The sequence below is a fragment of the Ovis aries genome, chromosome 4 (assembly GCF_016772045.2).
Source record: "Ovis aries strain OAR_USU_Benz2616 breed Rambouillet chromosome 4, ARS-UI_Ramb_v3.0, whole genome shotgun sequence".
Lineage (NCBI taxonomy): Eukaryota > Metazoa > Chordata > Mammalia > Artiodactyla > Bovidae > Ovis > Ovis aries.
In genome coordinates, this window is record NC_056057.1 from 33,132,610 (window position 1) to 33,157,102 (window position 24,493).

At 42.0% G+C, this 24,493-nt stretch overlaps 2 protein-coding genes across 4 annotated transcripts in view; both read left to right on the forward strand.

The window, feature by feature from the left end:
• The window catches only part of LOC101110932 (merlin), a 39,881-nt gene extending 17,361 nt beyond the window's left edge, over positions 1–22,520 (forward strand). Inside the window, 1 exon segment of the mRNA XM_060414573.1 lies at positions 287–22,520. Within this exon segment, the coding sequence (XP_060270556.1) occupies positions 20,636–22,423 (1,788 nt within the window). The 5' untranslated portion in view covers positions 287–20,635 and the 3' untranslated portion in view covers positions 22,424–22,520.
• The window catches only part of CCDC126 (coiled-coil domain containing 126), a 46,294-nt gene that overhangs the window by 17,361 nt on the left and 4,440 nt on the right, over positions 1–24,493 (forward strand). For all 3 annotated transcript variants that reach the window (XM_060414574.1, XM_012176519.4, XM_004007794.5), the window contains one exon: positions 287–665. In XM_060414574.1, coding sequence (XP_060270557.1) covers positions 428–665 — 238 coding nt within the window. In that variant the 5' untranslated portion in view covers positions 287–427. The remainder of the gene's footprint in view (positions 1–286; positions 666–24,493) is intronic.

A 24,493-nucleotide genomic window follows, 5' to 3' on the forward strand; every position in this document is an offset into this window, starting at 1 on the left:
CAGACGATGAGAAGTTATTCAAAGAGTTTCATGACCATGGTGGCGTTTCTTTCAGGTAGTTCTAATGAACTGACATTTATTTCTAGTTTAAATTTTTGAAGAACTGTGTAAACAGAGCTGATAAAAGACCTGGAGGCTTATTTAGTGATCGAGAAAATTAATCAAAAAGAAGACAGTACAATTCCAAATGAAAACTATTTGTAGAATCTCTTCTTTAATCTATCATTGTCTATTCTATTACTGATATAGTTAAGACTAATCGCCTTTTTTCTTCTCAATTTTACAGAGTTATTGTGATTTGGCGGCAACCTTGCTGAACATGAAGAATATACGTTAGAGGAGGAGATATTTTTCTTTCACGTCTTGATTGCTTGGTGACTTGCCTCTAGGTACCATTTTTCAGTTGAGTCTGTTTGGTTCCTCAGAAATGGTTTTTACAATCTCAAGAAAATCCATGTCCCAGAAATTGAGTTTACTGTTGCTTGTATTTGGACTCCTTTGGGGATTGATGTTACTGCATTATATTTTTCAACGACCAAGACATCAAAGCAGTGTCAAGTTACGTGAGCAGATACTAGATTTAAGCAAAAAATATGTTAAAGCCCTAGCAGAGGAAAATAAGAACACAATGGATGTCGAGAACGGCGCTTCTATGGCAGGATATGGTAAGATAACCGTAGAATATTCCTGGTTTTCTCCTCTTCATCTTGTCCCCATTTAATGATAATCATGGAGATCCAACTCACTACTTCATGCACAGGTGTTCACAAAGTAATTTTGTCATGACTTTTTATTATGAAAAATTTCAAATGTACTGAAAAATAGAAACCCGATAAATATCCAAATAATCCATCACTGAAGTCTTAACAATTCTAACGTATTGCAATATTTGCTTTGTCCAATTTTTGGAAAATATTTAGATTATAAAAACTGTGGCATTTTACTGCCAGATATTTCTGTATGTGTCCCTGATAGAGTGACTTTTCCTGCATAATCAGTACTGTTGTCATCCCTAGTTCATATTTGTGTTTTTCCTGCTTGTCGCTTTACTGCTGCTGCTTTGTCACTTCAGTTGTGTCCAGCTCTGCAAACCCCATGGACTGTAGCCCGCCAGGCTCCTCTGTCCATGGGATTCTCCAGGCAAGAGCATTGGAGTGGGTTGCCATTCCCTACTCCAGGGGTTTCACATTACTGTAGAGCATCAATCGCATAACATCTGTGAATTCCTGAGAAGCAGCCTTTGCCAGCGTCTCCACTGTTGCTTGTCGCCATTCTCCTTTTCACATCCCACTTGCTGCTGTGTTTGAAGTTCCTTATGTGTTGTGTTCTCTCTTGCCTTTAAGACTTAAAGAGAAGAGCTAGATCATGGTGTGTGTATATGAATGTGGGGACTATTTCAATATCTTTTGAATTAAAATTATACATGTATGTATTTAAACAAGCAAACATGTTATGATTGTGAAAGGGCAGTTTTTACCACCTCCAACAGCCCTCAAATTTCCCATTCCTTAGAGTCAGCCATTTAAAATTATTTAATCTGCTGTATTTGGTGATTACATCCGTGCCTCTAAATAGCATGTTCTATGAGCTACTTCTTGACTTTTTCACTTACAGGAATTATCTGTTTACATCTCACTACAAGGTGAGAGTTCAGCTTTCTTTCTTACTCCAAATGTCTTACTCCAAATCCCAGCCACCCTAGGCTACTTTCATACACACACGCATGCACACACACACACACGTGCTTCCTGGCCCATCATAATTTTGGTTGGAACAGTAATTAGTATTTTATTATTATGACTGTATTGGTGGCATTTGTTAATATTACTGAGCCATATAATACCTAATGGTTACTTTTCCTTTTTCTGTACAACTATATTTTCCCCTGGAAATAAAATCTATAAGGATCAATTCTTATTTCTTTGCCTAGTTTTCTATCCCCACAGCCATATAAATCTCCTTCCGTATATTCAGACACATTAGGTATTTCACCACTTTTTTCTTGAGTAAAATCTTTCCCAGAGCCTTTGGATTTGCTCTGGCCTGGTCTGTGTCCTCTCTAGGCTTCAGTACTGAATTGTTCTAGGATCCCACTCCACCACCATCCCGTGGGTGCCCTTTCCCTCTGTTATGTTGGATCTCCTGTATCCTAGAATCCTGGGACTTCCCCTTTATTGGTTAAGCCCTCATTTTGGGGGAACAGACCCACTGGGAATTTTCTCAGAAAGGTAGAAAAGGAGAAAGTCCTTGCATATCTGAATATCTGAAAAGTTTTTTTTTTTAAATTGCTACCCTCTATCTTCATGCTTAACTGACAGTTTTGGTACTAGTTTGGAAATAGTTTTTGTCTGATTTTAAAGGCTTTGTTCTTTTTTTTCCTTCTTAGCTTCCATTGTCCTTTTGGGAATCTAATGCTGTTCTGGTTCTTCAATCTTTATATATGACTTATTTTTGGATGCTTATAAGATTTTTGTTGTTCTGAAATTTCTTTTAAAAAATTTATTGACGTATAGTTGATTTACAGTGTTGTGATAATTTCTTCTATAAAGTGATTCTGTTATAACTATATACATATATGTACATGTTCTTTTTCATTTTTTTGCCATTACGATTTATCACCAGATGTTGAATATAGTTCCCGGTGCTATGCAGTAGAACCTTGTTGTCTTGAGATTTCTTGATGATGTGCCTGGGTATGGATTCATGTGCTGGAACCTCAGTGGGCACTTTAAATCCTGAAACTTACGTCATTTATTCTGGAATATTTTTCCAAAATTATTTATTTGATTTTTTCCTGCACATTGTTTTCATTCTGTCTTTTTAGAATTGTTATTCAGCATTTGGGCCCTCTAAACTAGTCCTCTCAGTTCAGTTCAGTTGCTCAGTTGGGTCCGACTCTGTGACCCATGAACCATAGCACGCCAGGCCTCCCTGTCCATCACCAACTCCCAGAGTCCACCCAAACCCATATCCATTGAGTTGGTGATGCCATCCAACCATCTCATTCTCTGTTGTCCCCTTCTCCTCCTGCCCTCAATCTTTCCCAACATCAGGATCTTTTCAAATGAGTCAGCTCTTCCCATCAGGTGGCCAAAGTATTGGAGTTTCAGCTTTAGCATCAGTCCTTCCAATGAACACCCAGGACTGATCTCCTTTAGGAAATACTGGTTGGATCTCCTTGCAGTCCAAGGGACTCTCAACAGTCTTCTCCAACACCACACTTCAAAAACATCAAATCTTTGGTGCTCAGCTTTCTTTATAGTCCAACTCTCACATCCATACATGGCCACTGGGAAAGCATAGCCTTGACTAGACAGACCTTTGTTGACAAAGTAATGTCTCTGCTTTTTAACATGCTGTCTAGGTTGGTCATAACTTTCCTTCCAAGGAGTAAGCGTCTTATAATTTCATGGCTGCAGTCACCATCTGCAGTGATTTTGGAGCCTAGAAAAATAAAGTCAGCCACTGTTTCCATTTTTTCCCATCTATTTGCCATGTAGTGATGGGACTGGATGCCATGATCTTAGTTTTCTGAGTGTTGAGCTTTAAGCCAACTTTTTCACTCTCCTCTTTCACTTTTGTCAAAAGGCTCTTTAGTTCCTCTTCACTTTCTGCCTTAAGGGTGGTGTCATCTGCATATCTGAGGTTATTGATATTTCTCCCGGCAATCTTGATTCCAGCTTGTACTTCCTCCAGCCCAGCATTTCTCATGATGTACTCTGCATCTAAGTTAAATAAGCAGGGTGACAATATACAACTGTGACGTACTCCTTTTCCTATTTGGAACCAGTCTGTTGTTCTGTGTCCAGTCTAACTGTTGCTTCCTGACCTGCATACAGGTTTCTCAAGAGGCAGGTCAGGTGGCCTGCTATTCCCATCTTTTTCAGAATTTTCCACTAACTCCTCTTTATTTGCTTTCCTAGTTTCCACCTTTTAGTCTTTTTGTTTTATTCATTAAAGTTTTTTCTCAGCTGTATTTTCAGTTCTATATGGAATTTTGTCTCTTTCATTTTTAACTGCTAAGAGCTCCGTTTTTGTTATTTCCTAAGGTTAATTAGTGATAACTTTTCTGAAGTGTTCTTAAATAGTGAGATACTAAAACCTTGATGGGAAATGCTGAGTTGCTGAGTGGTGTTCGCTCAGATGATCTGACTGGGTCATTTGTTTGGGCATATCCTTAATATTTACAGTGACTTCTGATTACTAACTACCTGTAATTCAGCCAGATTTCACAGGTTAAGGGCATAATCCTTCACAATACTGCCTTTACTTCAGACACCAGCCGTAAGTTTGGGTGTCCCCAGGTCATCTCCACTTTTTTTCCAGCTCTCTACAAGTTCCAGGGTTCACACTATCCTCTCAGATTTATAATGCATGAGATCAGCTCATGGAACTCACTGAAAGTACTATACTAACTGTTACAGTTTTATTACCACCGAATGGAAATCAGAATCAGTCAAAGGAAGAGACAAACAAGGCAGGTCTGTGAGGATTCCAGATGCGAAGTTTCTGTTGTTTTCTCCCTATGAAATCAGAACACATTGCCCTCCTGGCATGTCAGCGTGTGTCAGTATTAAGAGCATTGCCAGTGAGGTGAGCCCACCGAAACTTCGGCGTCTAGAGTTTTTATTGATGTTTCATTGTGGAGGTATGATTGATTGAGTCATGAGCCATGTGGTTGAGCTCAATTTCCCAGTCTCCCTCACCTCTCCACTACTGGAAAGCCCTAACCCTCTAATCACAAGATGGGTCTCTCTGTATGGCTTGTCCCCATTCTGAGTCACCTCCGTACACACTATCTAGGGGCGCACCAAGAGTCCCAGGTTAACACATTATTGACCCGGGGTGGTTTTGGCGGAAACTAATGCCTCTGGTGCTAATCTCTGGTCAATAATATGTTAATATCAAGTGCAATTCCTTGGGCCCACCATGAGTAACAAAGACAGGAACTTCCTGGCATTCAGAGTCTGCCTCCCAGGATCCTGGGACAAAGGCCAGCTAAATTTTTCTTTCCCTTTTTAAAAAATAATTAACGAATTGATTTTTGGCTGTGCTGGGTCTTTTGTTGCTGTGCATGGGCTTCAGTGGTTGTGTCACGTGGGCTTAGTAGTTCTGGTGCACAGGCTTAACTGCCTTGCTGCTGCATGTGGAATTCTCCCGGACCAGGAATAGAACCTGTATCCCCTGTGCTGGGAGGTGGGTTTCTAACTACTGGACCACCTGGGAAGTGCCCCAGTTTTTAAATTATAGTATCAGTGTCTGTTCATGGCAAATAGATGGGGAAACAATGGAAACAGTGAGAAACTTTATTTTGGGGGGCTCCAAAATCACTGCAGATGGTGACTGCAGCCATGAAATTAAAAGACGCTTACTCCTTGGAAGCAAAGCTATGATCAACCTAGAAAACATATTGAAAAGAGACATTACTTTGCCAACAAAGGTCCATCTAGTCAAAGCTATGGTTTTTCTTGGAGAAGGAGATGGCAACCCACTCCAGTACTCTTGCCTGGAAAATCCCATGGACGGAGGAGCCTGGTAGGCTACAGTCCACAGGGTTGAGAAGAGTTAGACACGATTGAGTGACTTCACTTTCATTTTTCACTTTCATGCATTGGAGAAGGAAATGGCAACCCACTCCAGTATTCTTGCCTGGAGAATCCCGGGACAGAGGAGCCTGGTGGGCTGCCGTCTATAGGGTCACACAGAGTTGGACACGACTGAAGCGACTTAGCAGCAGCAGCAGCATGGTTTTTCTAGTAGTCATGTGTGAATGTGAGAGTTGGACTATAAAGAAAGCTGAGTGCCGAAGAATTGATGCTTTTGAAGTGTGGTGTTGGAGAAGACTCTTGAGAGTACTTTGGACAGCAAGGAGATCAAACTAGTCCATCCTAAAGGAAATCAATCCTGAATATTCACTGGAAGGACTGATGATGAAGCTGAAACTCCAATACTCTGGCCACCTGATTCGAAGAACTGACTCATTTAAAAAGACCCTGATGTTGTGAAAGACTGAAGGTGGGAGGAAAAGGGGATGACCGAGGATGAGATGGTTGGATGGCACCACCAACTCTATGGACATGAGTTTGAGCAAGCTCCAGGAGTTGGTGATGGACAGGGAATCCTGGCATGCTGCAGTCCATGGGATTGCAAAGAGTTGGACACGACTGAGCGACTGAAATGAATTGAATATCAGTATGTTTAGGTCTTTTCTCTTAAGCTGGTCAGACTCCTTAGAGAAGGGCTTCCAGTCTCTTCCAACACTTGCAGAACATCTATGCCTCCAAGTGTTCTGGGAGCGAACACTTTTTCTCTGAGCCAGGGGAAAAGGGTGCGGCGGGAGGAGTGGCCTCAGTGCTCACTATGTGAACTCTCACTTCCTCCTCCAGTTTTCAGTGTGGTGCCCAGGCCTTCAGCTGTTTTACTGGCTTCCAAAAATGCCTCTCAGATTTTCTGCAGTGGTGGAGGGGCCATTGCCCAGTTTGGAGTAGCAGAGAAAATTTAGGAATCAGATTTCTTTATAAATCAGTTTTTATCCAGTTCTTTGATTTTTGGTTCCTTTTTTACTCCTATTTTCATTAGTACCTGATACAGCAATTTCTGGGCCATTTGGGCTGTGTTTCTTTGGAGAAAAATGAATTGCTCTTTGTTTTCTTTTATTTTTTTCAATTGTTTTTTGGTTTCTGTTTCAAGATCCAACTTTTCCAGGTATGCTAAATCAGTTATCTAGGACACAGAGTAGCCATTCCTCCCCTGTGGGTGCGTGCTCTGTTGTGTCCGACTTTTTGTGACTCCATGGACTGTAGCCCACCAGGCTCCTCTGTCCATGAAATTCTCCAGGCAAGAATACTGGAGTGGTTTGCCATGCCCTTCTCAAGGGGATCTTCGTGACCCAGGGATCGAACCTGCATCTCTTGTGTCTCCTGCATTGGCAGGCAGATTCTTTACCACTGACGCCACCGGGGAAGCCCCAGGTCTCATCCATCTGCTTTCCAGCTTCTGGAATTTTGTTGCTGTTGTCTCCTTTCCTGTTATCTTTGGCCTCATCCATGTATGCATGAAAAAAAGAGAGCGTGAAAAAGAATAACCTTTACTGTTTTGATGGAGTATCTCGAGTCAGCAAAGGTTTAAGTGCCTTTGTTGAGTTAACTATTTTTATCTGGGAATGCCCTGGACACTTTTTTATTGTCTTTATGATGATTTTTATGAAGTGATGAGCGTTAGTCTGCATTGGCTCTTGAGAATCAAATATTGTTGACTAGACATGGAGTTCAGAGAAGGCAACGGCACCCCACTCCAGTACTCTTGCCTGAAAACTCCCATGGATGGAGGAGCCTGGTAGGCTGCAGTGCATGGGGTCTCGAAGAGTCGGACACGACTGAGCGACTTCACTTTCACTTTTCACTTTGATGCATTGGAGAAGGAAATGGCAACCCACTCCAGTGTTCTTGCCTGGAGAATCCCAGGAATGTGGGAGCCTGGTGGGCTGCCGTCTGTGGGGTCACACAGAGTCGGACACGACTGAAGCGACTTCGCAGCAGCAGCAGAGATGGAGTTGGTATAAACTGAGATGGCGGTATTGGTGGCAGATGCAGATGAAATGTTACATTGTTTTGCATTCTGTTTAGTCCAAGGACACTGATAGAAATGTGAAGAAGCAATTCTTTTGGAAAAAGAAAAAAATTTCTCTGCTTGAGCAGAATAACTGATATTTTTAAAGGTAGCTGTTCTGTGCTATGCTGGGTAGCTGTATATAACAACTCAGTTATAAGAGCAAAATGAGACTCATATACACATGGTATCTTTTAAACTATATTTAAAATATATGGTAGAGCTAGTTCAATGTCAGTGAATATATACCTGCATCATTTAATGGCCAGATGGTATTTAACCAGTGATCTGAAATGTTTTTTTATTTATTTCTGGTTATAAAAAAATAAAAGCATTCAAATATTACAGAAATATGCACCATAGATAAGTAAAAGAGCAGAGAGAGACAATGTCAGTTAATTTGGTATATATTGGGAGTTGCAGACTTTTTCATATAGGGCTAAATGGTAAGTATTTTCAGCTTTGTGGGTCATTTGGTCTTCTTTTCAGTAAATGAGCATGGCTGGCTGGCTTGCTTGTAAAGTTGCTCGGTTGCGTCTGACTCTTTGCGTCGGAGAATGGCTTCTCCATCCATGGGATTTTCCAGGCAAGAGTGCTGGAGTGGATTGCCATTTCCTTCTCCAGGGGATCTTCCCTACCCAGGAATTGAACCCGGGTCTCCTGCATTGCAGGCAGATGCTTTACTGTCTGAGCCACCAGGGATCCACTAGGGAGCATGGCTATGTTCCAGTAAAACTTTTTTACAAATACAGATAACCAACCAGCTCTAGTTTGCAGACATATCATCCAGCACATTTTGAACAAAAATGGGATTGTACTATGTATATGCTAGTTTGAAACTTTCTTGTTTTCACTTGATTATAGATGCCTTTCCATGTTATTATAGTCTGTTTCATTCTTTTTAGTGACTTAATATTGTTTCATTTTAAAAGGTTCCTTTTTTCCCTGCTTATTCTGTAATAATGGATAATTTGTTGCTAACCTTGTATGTTGGATTTAGTGCTGTGATATGTGTGTGTGTATGAAATATATGTGTGAATAATACATGTGTGGGTATTTTATGTTTGTATGACTGTTTCAGCAGGATGGTTTTCCTCAAAATGAAATATTTGGCTAAGGGTATGCATGTTAAATTTAATAGACACGTGTCAAGTTGCCCTCCAGGGTTGTGCTGCCAGTGTGCACTCCTATTTCCATTCTCCCACCACTGTGGAAGTGCCAGTTTCTCCACACTATACCAGTTCTGTCTACTTTTAAATGGCAGCTAATTGTTTGCTTTTGCATTTCTTTGTTTAGAGGAGAGGTTGAAAGATTTTCTAGTTTGTTGGCTTTGTATTTCTTATACATACAAGAGGGAATATTTTGTATCCTTTGTCAGTTTTTCTGCAGGGAAATTACTTTTTGACTGATTTTTTAATAAAGACATTCACGCTGTCAGTATATGTAGCATATGGATTTGCTCTCATTCATCAGTTGTCTGATAACTTGGTATATTGTTTTAAAAAATTTGTATGGTAAAACGTGTCTGTCATCTTTTATGGTTTAGTTATATGCTTAAAAATTTTTTTCTAAAACACATTGTAATATATTGCAGTTTTTTTGTTTTTTTTTTTTACATTTTTGTCTGTAATATGGTCTTCCCAGGTTGTGCTAGTGGTAAAGAATCTGCCTGCCAGAGTGGGAGATGTAGGAGACTCAGGTTTAGTCAAGGGTCAAGAAGATCCCCTGGAAGAGGAAATGGCAACCCACTCCAGTATTTTTGCCTGGAAAATTCATGGACAGAAGAGCCTGGCAGGCTACAGTCTATGAGGTCGCAAAGAGTCAGACAAAACTGAGCAACCAAGCATGTCTGTAATACAGTTGAGATTTCTGGTGCAAACAATAAGAGATGCTGATTCTTTTTTGCAGACTAGGTAGCCAGTTATTTCAGTTTCATTATTTGAATTCTATCCTTGTGCCAGTAATCTGGAATGGCAATATAAATTACAGTAAGGTCAGAATTTTGTGAGTTCTGGTGAACTTGAGCTTTCAGCCATTGATAGAAACCATTTAGCCTCTAGTTGTTACCATATAAAAAGGCTAGTCAGTCAAAATAATATTTATTGAATGGTTTTCCCTTGAGCTATATAATGTGATTTTCCCAGTTGGCAAACAAAACACAAGCTAATATATTTTTTAAAATGTTGGTCTACAGTGAATTGTTACTATTGCAAGAGCCATGGACAGATCAGTTCAGCTTTAAGATTACTGTCTGTAAATTTTGAGGAGTAACTTGTGCTTTCTTTTTAAGATACCATCATTTCTTTTTAAGATATCTTAAAAAGGTATCTAAGAATATTGCTTAACATTCTTAGTTTTCTCTAAGAAAGAAAATGTTTCTTCCCATGTAACATTTTTTGGATTCTGTCATTTGTGCAGAGCAGTGAATTTGGGCTTATTGTTCTGATGCCCAGTGACTGTTAGAGAACATTTGCAGTTGACCTGTGGTTTCCTACACCTGAATGTACAGCAACACATCTTTTTTCACCTCAGGCTTTTCCACCCAAAGTCTGACCTTACTTTCTTTTAAGAGTTTTGGTTTTACCATCTGTTGTTGTTGCTGAAAATGGACTCCACCAAATATTTTCAGAGAATTGGAGAACAGTTTAGTGTTAATATTTAAATGCTATTCTGAGAATTAAGAACTGTCAACAGGCGTAGACAGAGACAAAACAAGCAAAACTCCAACAGATGCCTGTTCTCTGTAGCCAAAGAGGGGCAGCCTAGCAAGACAAAAACTTTCAGACATAAACCATTCCCCTCTAGCCAGACAACACAGAAGAAAGTTACCATTATACCACCCACGTTATCAAAGGCCAAGTGAGGAGCACAGACTCCCACCCTTGTGAGGCTATAACAGAGCATCCAGACTCCCCCTACACCATGTGGAGACCACATGGGGAGCCAGGACTTCTACCCTTACACAGTAATGAGGTGCTCAGCTCCCTCCCTCAGGGGTGATGTCAGAGGAGTGGAGAGTGAGGACTTCCACCATTGCCCAGTGGTAAGCAGCAGTCCCCATCACAATGTCAGTGAAGAGTATGTGGGGAAGGGGAGCCTGGAACTCCTCCCTCCATCCAGCAGTGACAAAGAGCTCACCACCTTCAGGTGGCAGTGGAGGCTAAGCAGGAACCTAGATTTTTCTCTCCACCTGGCAGTAACAAAGTGACACCCCTCTGCCCTGCCACAGTGGTATCAGAGAATACTACTTAACATAGGAGGTTTAAATAAGATCCAGACTTTCATAATAAAATATGTAAATGTCCTGGTTACAAATATAAATCAGTTGTCATACCAAGAACCAGAGAAATCTTAAACTGAATGAAGAAAGATAACCAATGACTGATGTTAGAATTATCTGAAAAAGATTTTAAAGCAGTCAGAATTAAATGCTTCAGTGAGGAATTAATGAGCACAAAGAACAGAATGAAAGAACAGAAAGGCTCAACAGGGAAACAGAAAGTCTTAGGAGATAAATAGAGCATATAAAGAAAAACTAAATGGAAATTTTTGGACTGAAAGATACAATGACTGAAATGAAAAGTATGAGTTAGCAGATTGACTCAAAAGTAGAAAGGAGAAAACAGAGGATAGAATCAGTGAACTGAACTATAGAACGATGTAATTACCCAACCTGAACAACAGAGAGAAAATAGACTTAAAAAAAAATTCTAGTGCATTAGGGGCCTGTAGGATTATAACAAAAGATATAACTTCTGTGGAAGAGAATGAGGGCAGAGCTGGAAAAGTAGTTCAAAAAAATTATGACCAAAAACTTTCTAAATTTTTCAAGAGACACAGACCTCAGATTCAGGAAGCTGAGTGAACCCCAAGTATGATTAGTGAAAAAAGTCCATGCCCTGATACATCATAAGTAAGCTTCTGAAAACTTAAAAGAGCAACTTAGGAAAAAAACCACTTGGACTTACCTGGTGACCTTAGGGTTCTGGGCTGTCACTGTGGTGGCCTGGCTTCAATGCCTGGTCAAGGACGATCCCACAAACTGTGTGATATGGCAGAAAAAAAAAAAAAATCTTTTCAAAAGCACCTAGAGAAAAACAACACTTAACAGTGAGAAGACAATTCAAATGATAGTGGATTTCTCATCAGAAACCATCAAGACTAGAAATAAGTGGCATATGTGTATGTGTGTGTGTGTGTGTGTGTGTATATATATATATTTAATTGGAGGATAATTGCTTTACAATGTTGTGTTGATTTCTGGCATATTTTGTTTTAAATGCTTGAAGAAAAGAACTCTTAATCCAGAATTCTATACCCAGTGAAAATATCCTTTAGAAATTAAGGGAAATCAAAGGTATTTCTTAGATGAAGGAAAAGAGCTTGTTACCAGCAGACCTACACTAAGAAACAGCTAAAGAAGTTCTTTCAATGGAAAAGAAATGATAAAAATAGAGGAAACTTGGAGCAATCAGGAGGGAAAGAAAAACACAATGCATAAAAATAAAGGTAGGTCACCAGATTGTTTTTCTTCTTGATTTTTCTAAACTGAAGCAAAAATTGTTGAAGGAAAAATTATAACACTGCTTGATGTGATTCTAAATTTATGTAGAGGAAATATTTAAGGCAGTATCTTATAAATGAAGTAGTTGGTAAAAGGATGGCATATTCAGATTTTTAAATCTGAATAAAACAAATCAAGGGGAGACATGGACTTTAAGAAATTTGCTGCTTATGCAGTTGTGGAGCCTGGAAAGTCCAAAATCTTCAGGGCAGGCTGAAAATTCTGGCAAGAACTGATGTTTAGGTCCTGAGTCTGAAGGCAGTCAGTCTGGGGACAAAATTCTTCCTGTTCCAGAAACCTTAGTCTTTTCTTAAGATCTTTAGCTTACTAGATGAAGTATACCCACATTATGGTGAGTAATTACATTACTGGTTTAAATGCTGTGTTAAGTTGCTTCAGTCATGTCTGACTCTTTGCAACCCTATGGACTGTAGCTTGCCAGCCTCCTTTGTCCATGGGATTCTCAGGAAAGAATACTAGAGTAGGTTGCCATGCCCTCCTCCAGGGGATCTTCCTGACCCAGGGATCAAACCTGAGTATCCTGTGGCTTCTGCATTGCAGGTGGATTCTTTACCACTGGGCCTTGCTAATCCCATCTAAAAAGTACTTTCGCAGCAATATCCAGACTGGTAGATTTGTCTCCATACCTTGGCCTAGCCAAATTGACACAGAATGAACCGTCACAGATGATGGTTGTTGTTCAGTCGCTCAGTCGTGTCCTACTCTTTCCAACCCCATGGACTGCAGTACGCCAGGCTTCCCTGTTCTTCACCATCTCCTGGAGCTTGCTCAAACCATGTCCATTGAGTTGGTGATGCCATCCAACTATCTCATCCTCTATTGCTTCCTTCTCCTTCTGCCTTCAATCTTTCCCAGCATCAGGATCTTTTCCAATGAGTCAGCTCTTCCCATCAGGTGGCCAAAGTACTGGAGTTCCAGCTTTAGCATCAGTCCTTCCAGTGAATATTCAGGATTGATTTTCTTTAGGATTTACTGGTTTGATCTTCTTGGCAGTCCAAAGAACTCTCGAGAGTCTTCTCCAATACCGTAGTTTGAAAGCATCAGTTCTTCAGTGCTCAGCCTTCTTTGTGGTCCAGCTCTCACATCCATACATGACTACCGGAAAAACGGTATCTTGGACTCTATGGACCTTTGTTAGCAAAGTAATGTGTCTGCTTTTTAATATGCTGTCTAGGTTGGTAATAGCTTTCCTTCCAAGGAGTAAGCATCTTTTAATTTCATAGCTGCAGTCACCATTTGCAGTGATTTTGTAGCCCAAGAAAATAAAATTTGTCACTGTTTCCATTGTTTCCATATCTATTTGCCATGAAATGATGGGACCAGATGTCATGATCTTAGTTTTTTGAATGTTGACTTTGAAGCCAACTTTTTCTCTCTCCTCTTTCACCTTAATCAAGAGACTTTTTAGTTCCTCTTCACTTTCTGCTGTAAAGGTGGTGTCATCTACATATCTGAGGTTATTGATATTTTTCCCTGCAGTCTTGATTCCAGCTTGTGCTTTATCTAGCCAGGCATTCACATGATGTACTCTGCATATAAGGTAAATAAGCAGGATGACAGTATACAGCCTTGATGTAGTCCTTTCCCAATTTTGGATCAGTCTGTTACTCTATGTCTGGTTCTAACTGTTGTTGCTTCTTGACTTGCATACAGGTTTCTTAAGAGGCAGATAGGGTGGTCTGATATTGCCATCACTTGAAGAATTTTCCACAGTTTGTTGTGATCCACATAGTCAAAGGCTTTAGTGTAGTCAGTGAAGCAGAAGTAGATGTTTTTCTGGAATTCTCTTGCTTTTTCTATGATCCAACGGATGTTGGCAATTTGATCTCCGGTTCCTCTGCCTTTTCTGAATCCAGCTTAAACATCTGTAACTTCTTGGTTCATGTACTGTTAAAGCCTCACTTGGAGAATTTTGAGCATTACTTTGTTAGCATGTTAAATGGGTGCAATTGTATGGTAGTTTGAACGTTCTTTGGCATTGCCTTTCTTTGGGATTGGAATGAAAACTGACCTTTTCCAGTCCTGTGGCCACTGCTGAGTTTTCCACATTTGCTGGCATATTGAATGCAGTACTTTCACAGCATCATCTTTTAGGATTTGAAACAGCTCAACTGGAATTCCATCACCTCCACTAGCTTTGTTGGTAGTGATGCTTCCTAAGGCCCACTTAACTTAGCACTCTAAGATATCTGGTTCTAGGTGAGTGATCACACCATCATGGTTATCTGGGTCATTAAGATCTTTTTTTGTATATTTCTTCTGTGTACTCTTGCCACCGGTTTGTAATCTTTTCTGCTTCTGTTAGGTCCATACTCTTTCTCTCCTTTATTGTGCCCATCTTTGCATGGAATGCCTCTTTGGCATCACTGACTTTCTTGAAGAGATCTCTAGGCTTTCCTATTCTATTGTTTTCCTCTATTTCTTCTTTGTTCATTTACGATGGCTCTCATCTCTCCTTGCTATTCTTTGGAACTCAGCATTCAGATGGATCTATCTTTCCTTTTCTCCTTTGCCTTTCGCTTCTCTTCTTTTCTCAGCTATTTGTAAGACCTCCTCAGACACCATTTTGTCTTTTTGCATTTCTTTTTCTTTGGGATGGTTTTTTTTTAATCTTTAAAAAAATTTTTATTGGAGTATAGTTGATTTATAATATTGTATTTCAGGTGCATAGGAAAGTGAATCAGTGATACATATATCCACTCTTTTTTATATTCTTTTCCCATATGGGTCATTAGAGATTACTGAATAGAGTTCCCTGTGCTATGCGATAGGTCCTTATTATCTATTTTATATTGAGTAGTGTGTATATGTATATTGGGTTGTTGGGAAAGGCTGTTTGCTATGACCAGTGCATTCTCTTGGCAAAACTCTGTTCGCTTTTGCTTTGCTTTATTTTGTACTCCAGTGCCACGCTTGCCTGTTACTCCAGGTATCTCTTGACTTCTTCCATTTGCATTCCAGTCCCCTATAATGAAAAGGGCATCTATTTTGGGTGTTAGTTCTAGAAGGTCTTGTAGGCCTTCATAGAACTGTTCAACTTCAGCTTCTTTTGCATTAGTGGTTGAGCATAGACTTGAATTCTGTGATACTGAATGATTTGCCTTGGAAACTAACCAAGATCATTCTGTCATTTTTGAGATTGCACCCAGGTACTGCATTTTGGATTCTTTTGTTGACTGTGAGGACTTCTTCATCTCTCGCTGCAAAGGATATAATTAGTCTGTTTTCGGTATTGACCATCTGGTGATGTCCATGTGTAGAGTCGTCTCTTGTGTTGTTAGAAGACAATGTTTGTTATGACCAGTGGATTCTCTTGGCTTAACTCTGTTAGCCTTTGCAGTGCTTCATTTTATACTCCAAGGCCAAATTTGCCTGTTACTCCAGGTATCTCTTGACTTCCTACTTTTGCATTCCAGTCCCCTGTGATGAAAAGGACATTTTTTTTTTTTTTTTTGGTGTTAGTTCTAGAACATCTTATAGGTCTTTATAGAACCGTTCAACTTCAGCTTCTTCCACATTAGTGGTTGGGGCATAGACTTGGATTACTGTGATATTGAATGGCTTGCACTGGAAATGAAGAGAGATCATTTGTAGTTTTTGAGATTGCATCCAAGTACTGCATTTTGGACTCTTGCTCATTATGGGGGCTACTCCATTTCTTCTAAGGGATTTTTGCCCACAGTAATAGATATAATGGTCATCTGAATTAAATTCACCCATTCCGGTCCATTTAGTTCACTGATTCCTAAAATGTTGATGTACAGTCTTGCCATCTCCTGTTTGACCACTTTCAGTTTAGCTTGATTCATGGACCTAACATTTCATGTTCCTATACAGTATTGTTCTTTACAGCATCAGACTTTACTTCCACCACCAGACATATCCACAGCTTTGGGTTCTTTATTCTTTGGCTCCAGCTCTTCATTCCTTTGGAGCTATATCTCTGCTCTACTCCAGTAGCCTTTTGAGCACCTACCAACCTGGGGAGTTCATCTTTCAGTGTCGTATCTTTTTGCATTTTTCATACTGTTCATAGGGTTCTCAAGGCAAGAATACTGAAGTGGTTTACCATTCCCTTCTACAGTGGACCACGTTTTGTCAGAACTCTCCACCATGACCCATCCATCTTGGGTGGCCCTACACAGCATGGCTTATAGTATCATTGAGTTAGACAAGGCTGTGGTCCATGTGATAAGTTTGGTTAGTTTTCTGTGATTGTGGTTTTCATTCTGTCTTCCCTCTGATAAAGATAAGAGGCTTGTGGAAGCTTCCTGATGGGAGGGACTGGCTGTGGGGAAACTGGGTCTTGCTATGGTTGGGGAGGCATGCTCAGTTAATCTTTAATCCAATTTTCTGCTGATGGGTGAGGCTGTGTTCCCTCCCTGTATCTTGGCCTTAGGCCAAACTGTGTTAGGGGTAATGGTGACCTCTTGAAAAAGGACTTAAGCCAGGATGCTGTGGCTCCCATGACTGTTGTAGTCAGTGCCCCTGCTTCCACAGTAGGCCGCTGTCAACCCACGCCTGTGCTGGAGGCTCCAGGACACTCACAGGCAAATCTGGCTCAGTCTTTTGTGGGGTCACTGTTCCTTTCTCCTGCTTCCTGGTGCATACAAGGTTTTGTTGTGCCCTCCAAAAGTCTGTTTCCCCAGTCCTGTGGAAATTCTGTAATCAAATCCCACTGACGTTCAAAGTCAAATTCCCTGGGGATTCTCAGTCCCTTTGCTGGACCTGCTGGATCTGCTGGATCACAGATGGTTAAGAGAGGTAAAGCTTCTGTATATCACTGTGATTGGTAAAATGACTATCGTACATTATGTATATGATGTAATATCCAGAACAACTAAAACTTGCAGAGAGATACATTTAAAAACCCTTCAGAAATATGAAAAAAATTCTAAAAAATACTCAAGTACCCCATAGGAAGGTAAGAAAAGGAAAACAGGGAAGTGAAAAAACAGAACAAACAAAAGATGAAATTTCAGACTTAAGTCCTAATGTACCAGAATTGCATTAATTATTAGTGTTATAAGTGCACTAGTTGGAGGGCACTGGCAGGTTGGGTTAAAAAACATGACAAAGTATGTGCTGTCTACAAGAAACTCACTTCAAACTTAATGATACTGGCTGGCTGTAAGTAGAAGGATTGGAAAAGATATTTCATGCAAATATTTGTCAAAGGAAAGCAGGAATGTCTACATTAATAACAGATCAAGTAGACTTCAGAGGCAAGAAAACTACCAGTGTTAGAGAAGGACCTTATATAATCATAAAGGGGTCAATCCACCCAGAAAAAATAACAGTCCTAAATGTATCTACAAAAATGATAGAACTGAAAGTAAAAATGGATAAATCCACAATTACAGTTGAGAATTTAAACACTGCTCTCTCAGAAACTGATAGAACTAGGCAGAAAATCTACAAAGATATAAAAGACCTGAAGAACCCAGTCTGAGCAGTGGACTCCTACATATATGGAAGCTCCATCAATAACAGCAAGATACACATTTTTTTTTTCAAATTCTGTAAGCATTTTACTTATCATTGAAGAAAAAACACAGGAGCATTGTGTTGGCTTCAATGAGACCAAATAGTTAATCTTTAACATAGCTACTACACTCCAAAATTGAAGTCAACACAGGGAATATACACGGGTTTTAACAGTCCATAGAACATTTACCAAAATAGTTATCCTAAGACATAAAACAAACCTCAACAAATAAGAATTGAGATTGTAAAGTGTATTCTGTGACTGCAGTGAGCTCAAATTAGAAATAAAAGAGTGGTAATAGGACAATCCCCAAATGAAAGTGCAGCATAAAAAATTGTGGGACACAGCTACAGCCATGCTGAGAGAGAAGTTTACTTTAGAAAAGTACATACTTTAGAAAAGAGAAGTCTTAAATGGGTAATCTGAGCTCCTACCTCAAGAACCTAGGAAAAAAAGAGCTAAAGAAACCCAGAGCAGAGCAGAAAGAAGGAAATGATTAAAGTAAGAACAGAAATAAATGAAAGAAAATCAGTAGAGAAAATCAATGCAACAAGGAGCTTTTCCTTTGAAAGAGTGGGGAATAAACTGGCAAACTTCTAATAAGACTGACAGAAAAATTGCACTGTCACTATAGACCCTGCAAACATCAAAAGCATAATAAGAGACTACTATGAACAGCTCCACGCATAAACATAGTAACTTATATGAAAGGGGTTAGTACCTTTAATGGAGAAGGCAGTGGCACCCCACTCCAGTACTCTTGCCTGGAAAATCCCATGGATGGAGGAGCCTGGTGGGCTGCAATCCATGGGGTCGCTCAGAGTTGGGTACTACTGAGCAACTTCACTTTCACTTTTCACTTTGATGCATTGGAGAAGGAAATGGCAACCCACTCCAGTGTTCTTGTCTGAAGAATCCCAGAGACGGGGGAGCCTGGTGGGCTGCCGTCTATGGGGTCGCACAGAGTCGGTCACGACTGAAGCGACATAGCAGCAGCATCAGCAGTACCTCTAAAACCATGAACTAGCACAGTCACCCAGTATGGAATAAGTAATTTGAATGGCTCTGTATAGGCATAGCTCAGAGATACTTGGTTCTAGACCACTGCAATAAAGCAAGTCATTCCAAGTTTTTGGTTTCACAGTGCATGTAAAAGTTACATTTACACTGTAGTTTATTAGGTGTACAATAGTAATAGCATTATCTAAGAAACCAAATAAATGTACACACCATAATTAAAAATACTTTATTGCTAAAAAGTGCTAACCATTATCTGAGCCCTCAGCAAGTCATAATCTTTTTTTTTTTTTAAACTGGTCTTGCCTTGATGTCAATGGCTGATGACTGGTCATGGTGGTGTTGCTGAGGGTTGGCGGGCTGACAATATCTTCACATAAAACAACAGTGAAGTTTGCTGCATCAGTTGACTGATTCACAAATGATTTCTCTATAGTACGCCATGCTGTTTGATAGTGTTTTACCCACAGTAGAACTTTCAGAATTGAAATAAGTCCTCAAATTCTGCTGCTGCTTTGCAAACTAAGTTTATGTAATATTCTTAATGTCTTTTTTTTCTTTTTTTGTCATTTCAAGTCTTCATAGCAACTTCACTAGGAGTAGAGTCCGTGTCAGTAAACCAGTTACATTACTCATTCCTTAAAGAGGCAACTTCTCATTTGTTAAAGGGTTTCTTTTGTTTGCTAATTTTTTTTTCTGTCATGAGATTGCATCAACTCAGTGACAGTCATCAGGCTTCACTTCGAATTCCAGTCCCCATACTGTTTTCACATATCTGCACATCTGATCACAGATCACCATAACAAATACCATAATAAAAAAGTTTGAAATATTGCGATAATTACCAAAATGTGACACAGAGACATGAAGAGAGCAAGCACTGTTGGAAAAATGGCACCGATACACTTCCTTGGCACAGGGTTGCCACAACCTGTCAATTTGTATAAAAAAAAATTTTGTACATTAAAAAAAAAATCACAGTATTTACAAAGTGAGATAATTTTTTTAACTGTTAGGGAAATTGACTATAGTTTAAGAACTTCCAAAAAGAAATCTTCAGGCCCAGGTGGTTGCACTGAATTCTATCAGAACTTTTAATAGCAATCTAGAACCAGACATCTTGGAATGTGAAGTCAAGTGGGCCTTAGAAAGCATCACTGCGAACAAAGCTAGTGGAGGTGATGGAATTCCAATTGAGCTGTTTCAAATCCTGAAAGATGATGCTGTGAAAGTGCTGCACTCAATATGCCAGCAAATTTGGAAAACTCAGCAGTGGCCACAGGACTGGAAAAAGTCAGTTTTCATTCCAATTCCAAAGAAAGGCAATGCCAAAGAATGCTCAAACTACCGCACAGTTGCTCTCATCTCACACGCTAGTAAAGTAATGCTCAAAATTCTCGAAGCCAGGCTTCAGCAATATGTGAACCTTGAACTCCCTGACGTTCAACCTGGTTTTAGAAAAGGCAGAGGGGAGCAGGCTGCGGGGAGGGGACGCTTCCCGCAGGCGCGCGGAGCGAGGACGGTGACAGCCACGCGCGCACGTGCGCGCCCGGCTGTAGCGCGGCCCTGAGACCTCCGTCGGCCGCTGAAAGGCGCGCGGGCTCTGGGCAGCCGCCGTCTAAGGGCCCCGTCCGCGGGCGTTCCCAGCGTCCCCGGCGCGAGTACCGGAGAGCGGGGCCGTGCCCTCCCCGTCGGTCCCCGATCGCGATCCTTGCCCAGGGCCGTCAGGGTCCGCCCCCGGGACTCCTCTTTCCTTTCCTGGGCAGGGTCCTCGCGGCCCATGCTGGCCGCTGGGGGCCCGCGCCGCTCAGACAGCTCTCGGGCCGGCCGGCCGGCCACCATGGTGGCCCTGAGGCCTGTGCGCCTCCTCCAGGGAGGCTAAAAGGTCCCGAGCGCAGGCCTTGGGGCGCGAGGGTCCTGCGCCTGAGCCCCGCGCCATGGCCGGGGCCATCGCTTCCCGAATGAGCTTCAGCTCGCTCCAGAGGAAGCAGCCTAAGACATTCACCGTGCGGATCGTCACCATGGACGCGGAGATGGAGTTCAATTGCGAGATGAAGTGGAAGGGGAAGGACCTGCTTGACTTGGTGTGCCGGACCCTGGGGCTTCGCGAAACCTGGTTCTTCGGCCTGCAGTACACGATCAAGGACACCGTGGCCTGGCTCAAGATGGACAAGAAGGTGCTGGATCACGATGTCTCAAAGGAAGAGCCAGTCACCTTTCACTTCCCGGCCAAATTTTATCCTGAGAATGCCGAGGAAGAGCTGGTTCAGGAGATCACGCAACACTTATTCTTCCTGCAGGTGAAGAAGCAGATCTTGGATGAAAAAATCTACTGCCCTCCCGAGGCTTCTGTGCCCCTGACTTCTTAGGCCATCCAGGCCAAGTACGGCGATTACGACCCCTCTGTTCACAAGCGGGGGTTTCTGGCCCAAGAGGAATTGCTTCCAAAAAGGGTAATAAATCTGTATCAGATGACTCCGGAAATGTGGGAGGAGAGGATCACAGCCTGGTGCGCGGAGCACCGAGGCCGAGCCAGGGACGAAGCGGAGATGGAGTATTTAAAGATAGCTCAGGACCTGGAGATGTATGGTGTGAACTACTTCACAATCAGGAATAAAAAGGGCACAGAGCTGCTGCTCGGAGTGGATGCTTTGGGGCTTCACACTTATGACCCTGAGAACAGGCTGATCCCCAAGATCTTCCCGTGGAACGAAATCCGGAACATCTCCTATAGCGACAAGGAATTTACCGTTAAGCCTTTGGATAAGAAAATCGATGTCTTCAAATTTAACTCCTCAAAGCTTCGTGTCAATAAGCTGATTCTCCAGCTGTGTATTGGGAATCACGACCTGTTTATGAGGAGAAGGAAGGCCGATTCTTTGGAAGTCCAGCAGATGAAAGCCCAGGCCAGGGAGGAGAAGGCTAGAAAGCAGATGGAACGGCAGTGCCTCGCTCAGGAGAAGCAGATGCGAGAGGAGGCTGAGCGCACGTGGGACGAGCTGGAGAGGCGGCTGCTGCAGATGAAGGAAGAGGCAACGATGGCCAATGAAGCCCTGATGCGGTCCGAGGAGACAGCTGACCTGTTGGCTGAAAAGGCCCAGATCACAGAGGAGGCGGCAAAGCTCCTGGCCCAGAAGGCGGCAGAGGCCAAGCGGGAGATGCAGCGCATCAAGGCCACGGCTATCTGGACAGAGGAGGAGAAGCGCCTGATGGAGCAGAAGGTGCTGGAGGCCAAGGTGCTGGCGCTGAAGATGGCCGAGGAGTCAGAGAGGAGGGCCAAAGAGGCTGATCAGCTGAAGCAGGACCTGCAGGAAGCCGGTGAGGCAGAGCGAAGAGCCAAGGAGAAGCTGCTGGAAATCACCACCAAGCCCACGTACCCGCCCATGAACCCACTCCCAGCACCACTGCCTCCCGACATGGCAAGCTTCAACCTCATTGGCAACAGCCTGTCTTTCGACTTCAAGGACACCGACATGAAGTGGCTTTCCATGGAGATTCAGAAAGAGAAAGTGGAGTACATGGAGAAGAGCAAGCACCTGCAGGAGCAGCTCAACGAGCTCAAGACCGAGATTGAGGCCTTGAGACTCAAAGAGTGGGAGACGGCCTTGGACATGCTGCACAACGAGAACTCCGACCGGGGTGGCGGTGGCAGCAAGCACAACACCATCAAAAAGCTCACCCTGCAGAGCGCCAAGTCCCAAGTGGCCTTCTTTGAAGAGCTCTAGCAAGTGACCCGGCCACCCCAGGGTCGGCTGCTTCTGCCAGTCTGCCCCCTGCACCGACGGGATGGGACCGACACCGCAGGAGCCACCCGAAGGCAGGGCAAGCGGAGAGCCCAGGCCTTTCGTGTGCAATTGCCTTGAACTATGACCCTGCAGAGGGTTCTCTCGTGGGGTTCTAGTTCTCCTGACCTGAGTCTTTAGGTCTTTTCTCAGGAGTATTTGTCTCTCCTTGTCTGATGTGGGATCCTATGCTTCCTTCGTCCAAAGCAAAAAAAAAAAAAAGAAGAAAAGGCAGAGGAACCAGAGATCAAATTGTCAACATCCACTGGATCATGGAAAAAGCAAGAAAGTTCCAGAAAAACATCTATTTCTGCTTTATTGACTATGCCAAAGCCTTTGACTGTGTGGATCACAATAAACTGTGGAAAATTCTGAAAGAGATGGGAATACCAGACCACCTGACCTGCCTCTTGAGAAACCTGTATGCAGGTCAGGAAGCAACTGTTAGAACTGGACATGGAACAACAGACTGGTTCCAAATAGGAAAAGGAGTACGTCAAGGCTGTATATTGTCACCCTGCTTATTTAACTTATATGCAGAGTACATCATGAGAAACGCTGGACTGGAAGAAACACAAGCTGGCATCAAGATTTCTGGGAGAAATATCAATAACCTCAGATATGCAGATGACACCACCCTTTATGGCAGAAAGTGAAGAGAAGCTAAAAAGCCTCTTGATGAAAGGGAAAGAGGAGAGCGAAAAAGTTGGCCTAAAGCTCAACATTCAGAAAATGAAGATCATGGCATCCAGTCCCATCACTTCATGGGAAATAGATGGGAAACAGTGGAAACAGTGTCAGACTTTATTTTTGGGGGCTCCAGAATCACTGCAGATGGTGATTGCAGCCATGAAATTAGAAGACGCTTACTCCTTGGAAGAAAAGTTATGATCAACCTAGATAGCATATTCAAAAGCAGAGACATTACTTTGCCGACTAAGGTCCGTCTAGTCAAGGCTATGGTTTTTCCTGTGGTCATGTATGGATGTGAGAGTTGGACTGTGAAGAAGGCTGAGCACTGAAGAATTGATGCTTTTGAACTGTGGTGTTGGAGAGTCTTGAGAGTCCCTTGGACTGCAAGGAGATCCAACCAGTCCATTCTGAAGGAGATCAACCCTGGGATTTCTTTGGAGGGAATGATGCTAAAGCTGAAACTCCAGTACTTTGGCCACCTCATGAGAAGAGTTGACTCATTGGAAAAAACTCTGATGCTGGGAGGGATTGGGGGCAGGAGCAGAAGGGGACGACCAAGGATGAGATGGCTGGATGGCATCACTGACTCGATGCACATGAGTTTGAGTGAACTCCAGGAGTTGGTGATGGACAGGGAGGCCTGGCATGCTGCGATTCATGGGGTCTCAAAGAGTTGGACACGACTGAGCAACTGAACTGAACTGAGTATCAATCTTACACAGTCATTTCCAGAAAATAGAAGAGGAGAGAACACTTCCCAGTTCAGTTATAAGGCTAGTATTAACTTTACATCAAAACCAAAGACTGTATTGGTAATAAAAACTAAAGACCAGTATCCCTCGTGAGTATAGATGTGCAGGTCCTTAGGAAAAACTTAGCAAGTGGAATTCAACAACATATACAGAGAATTAATTACTGTTACCAAGTGGAATTTATTCCAGGAATGCGAGTCTGTTTTAGTTTTCAAAAAGCAATCAGCTTAATCCATCATACTAGAAGGTTAATGAAAAGAAAGGGTTACTGTAAGAGAGCAACCCAGGAATCCTTGTGGTGAAGGAAATACTCTGCATCTTGACTGTACCAGACTCAGTACTCTAGTAGTGATGTTTTATGTGATTTTGCAAGATGTCACTATTGGGGGAAACTGGGTAAAGGGTACTGAAAACTTGTATTTGTTACTTCTTGCACTTAGTCAGATCATTATGTAGCTTTTCTTTTCTTGCTTAAGAACTAGGCTTTTTTAATGTACCTAGGCGTTGAATTTGCATGGGAAGTTGATGGGAACATCTCTTGATCTACTCATGAGATCTAAACAGTGTG